The sequence below is a fragment of the Sinocyclocheilus grahami genome, unplaced genomic scaffold, assembly GCF_001515645.1.
Source record: "Sinocyclocheilus grahami isolate Dianchi unplaced genomic scaffold, SAMN03320097.WGS_v1.1 scaffold29275.1, whole genome shotgun sequence".
Lineage (NCBI taxonomy): Eukaryota > Metazoa > Chordata > Actinopteri > Cypriniformes > Cyprinidae > Sinocyclocheilus > Sinocyclocheilus grahami.
Window position 1 is genome coordinate 1 of NW_015520832.1, and position 2501 is coordinate 2501.

Here is a 2501-nt window from a genome sequence, read left to right on the forward strand (position 1 = left end):
CAACAACAAAAAAGCAAGCACGATGTGCATACAACACAATAAAACACTTTGGTTGCAGAGACAACTATCGTACAACACAAATTAAACGGATTCTTAAATCAACTATGTACAACGAAGGTACGTAAAATATGCAAAATAAATTCTTATCCACTTATCCAGGAGTCAATTGCACAATATACACAAACATTCAACCATTCCATCTCTCTTTATTATTTGAAATTCATCAAGAGGTGCTGTGGCAAATGATGGATAAAAAAAAAAAACAGTTCTGATGTAAACCACAGTAAAAAGGTCCAGATATGGTTGAGCATCTGCAGGAGATCCCACAGACATCAGCGGTAAGTTGGTCATTTTTCACAATGTTTTTATACTTCATATTGATTCATAAGCTTTTCATCCATCATTTATGGGTTTGCATATGGTGAAACTACTAGACAAAAAACTTTGAGGTCACTAAGACCATCTTAAAGAAAAATCTGGTTCTGATTTATAATAGTGTAATAGCCAGTGATGCCAGTAGAAGAAGAAAAAAAAAATTATTTCTGGAGAAAATTGAATTGAAAACTAAAGAGTGGAATAAAAGGTATCAAATCAGCTGTTGATTTCCGTCATATATATCCTCTCCATCACTCTTTCCACTCAAGAAAAACAAACATCTTCACAAAACGAGATTCATGACATCTTGTTTGTCCAATCACCACACAGTGCAAACACCGAGCTGAGTTCTTTATCTAGCATACTTTAATCATAGCGCTATTGGGGGGGGAAAAAAAGAAAGATTGAGATCCATGGTAGTCAAAGCACTCTACTCTAAATTGCAAACTGAAATGAAGACAGCAAAAATGTCCACTATTCTATTAGAACAAGAACAGATAGCATATTTGTCTATATTTCTTTATCATCTGTATTTACAAGAATCTTAACTTGTCTTAAGCTGGGAGTGACACATATTTGCTCTCAAGAGGGAAATAAATGTTAAAGGGGAAATTAGACATCACTTCAAATCCTTTTGATTTCAATGTTAATGTTAAAACATACGTGTACCATCGTCCCTGATAATGTTTCAAGTTGGTTTTTGTCATTAGGGTCCACTTTTTGGAAAATGTCCATTTAAGGCAAAGAGAATAGGGAATGCTGGAGGTCCACGAGCGGAGAGCTTCTCTGCCGGTGTCCTTCCTTAAAATTTGAGGTAACGACTGCCAAAGAGGTCTTGATATTTTAAGTGGGATGAACTGAGAATTTTTTAGAGGGGGGAAATCAATTCAGTCGCTGTAAACCCCTTTCTGCTTTTCATCATTGGCACCCACCTATGTACAGACTATAAGATCTCCTCAACGCCATGAGCGAAGATCATAACCAACCCCGGCTCCAGAATCATATCTTCACCCATGTGCTGGTTCTCGCAGGCCATCACCACCACGGCCTGCTTACCCGGAATGCGCTTGGCCACATAGTTTTCGTAATATCGGCGGTTCATCTGCCGCGTCTCCAGCGTGGCCAAGCCTTGGGGCCAGTTACGCTCGTGGGCGTTCTCGATGAGGTCATTAACGATCGACAACGGGCATCCACTGTCTATGAGCGATCGTTTGATGACGGCCTGGAGGACGGCGTCGGGTGTGGAGATCATTCCTCCCCAGCGGGTCACGCGAGCGGGCTGGAGAGAGTTCACCCACCTGTGGCCAAACGAGAGTGGTTAGTTTGAAAGTAATCACATTAGCAATTATGGAATCAGCCTTATTTACTTACTCAACAGTAACTTATCAGTATTCATGAGCAATTTACTTACTCCTTGTTTACATAGTTATTTGTATTGTGTTGTGGATAAAATGTAAGTCTACTATGACCTTAGCCTTATTATTTTCACAAATATATTATAAATATATATACACGCAATATATATTGACGGTATATGTACAAATGTATATAAAACATTGGCGTTCAAACGTTTAGTGTACTTTTGAATACTTTTGTTTAGCAGGGATGCATTAAATTGATCAAAAGTGACAAAAGAGACTTAAAGATTTCTATCTCAAATAAATGTTGTTCTTTTGAACTTCCTAGTCATCAAAAAAATCTGAAAAATGTATCAAGATTTGCACAAAAATATTAAGCTGCACAACTGTTTTCAACATTACAATTATAATAATTAATGGTGTAATTTCAAAATATTACTGTATTTAAAGGTTAAATAAATGCATCCATGGTGACTATAAGAGACCTATTAAAAATAAATAAATAAAATATATTAATTACACATGTTAGGTCATAAATTAAGTCTATGTTGCTGCATATACATATAAAGTACAAAGTACAAAAAAATATGCATATACAAAGAAAAACAAATATTTTTTTCTTTGTAAAAAAAATACATTACAAAGATTTTAAACCGTTAAACATCTATCTTGAATTTATAAATATATATGAGAAGAATATTTCACTCACTCTAGGATCTCATTGTACTCTATGCTCTCCTCCAGGTTCTGTAAGTTAGGGTTAGCGCT

At 35.9% G+C, this 2501-nt stretch overlaps 1 protein-coding gene across 1 annotated transcript; it reads right to left on the minus strand.

Moving 5' to 3' along the window:
- Positions 1-6: 6 nt before the first annotated feature.
- LOC107580278 (E3 ubiquitin-protein ligase NRDP1-like) lies at positions 7-2495 on the minus strand. Its single transcript, XM_016266002.1, has 2 exons — positions 2443-2495; positions 7-1673 (listed from the first exon to the last, which is right to left on the minus strand). The coding sequence occupies exon 2, from the start codon at positions 1625-1627 to the stop codon at positions 1319-1321; it is 309 nt and encodes a 102-aa protein (XP_016121488.1). The 5' UTR covers positions 1628-1673; positions 2443-2495; the 3' UTR covers positions 7-1318.
- Positions 2496-2501: the final 6 nt, after the last annotated feature.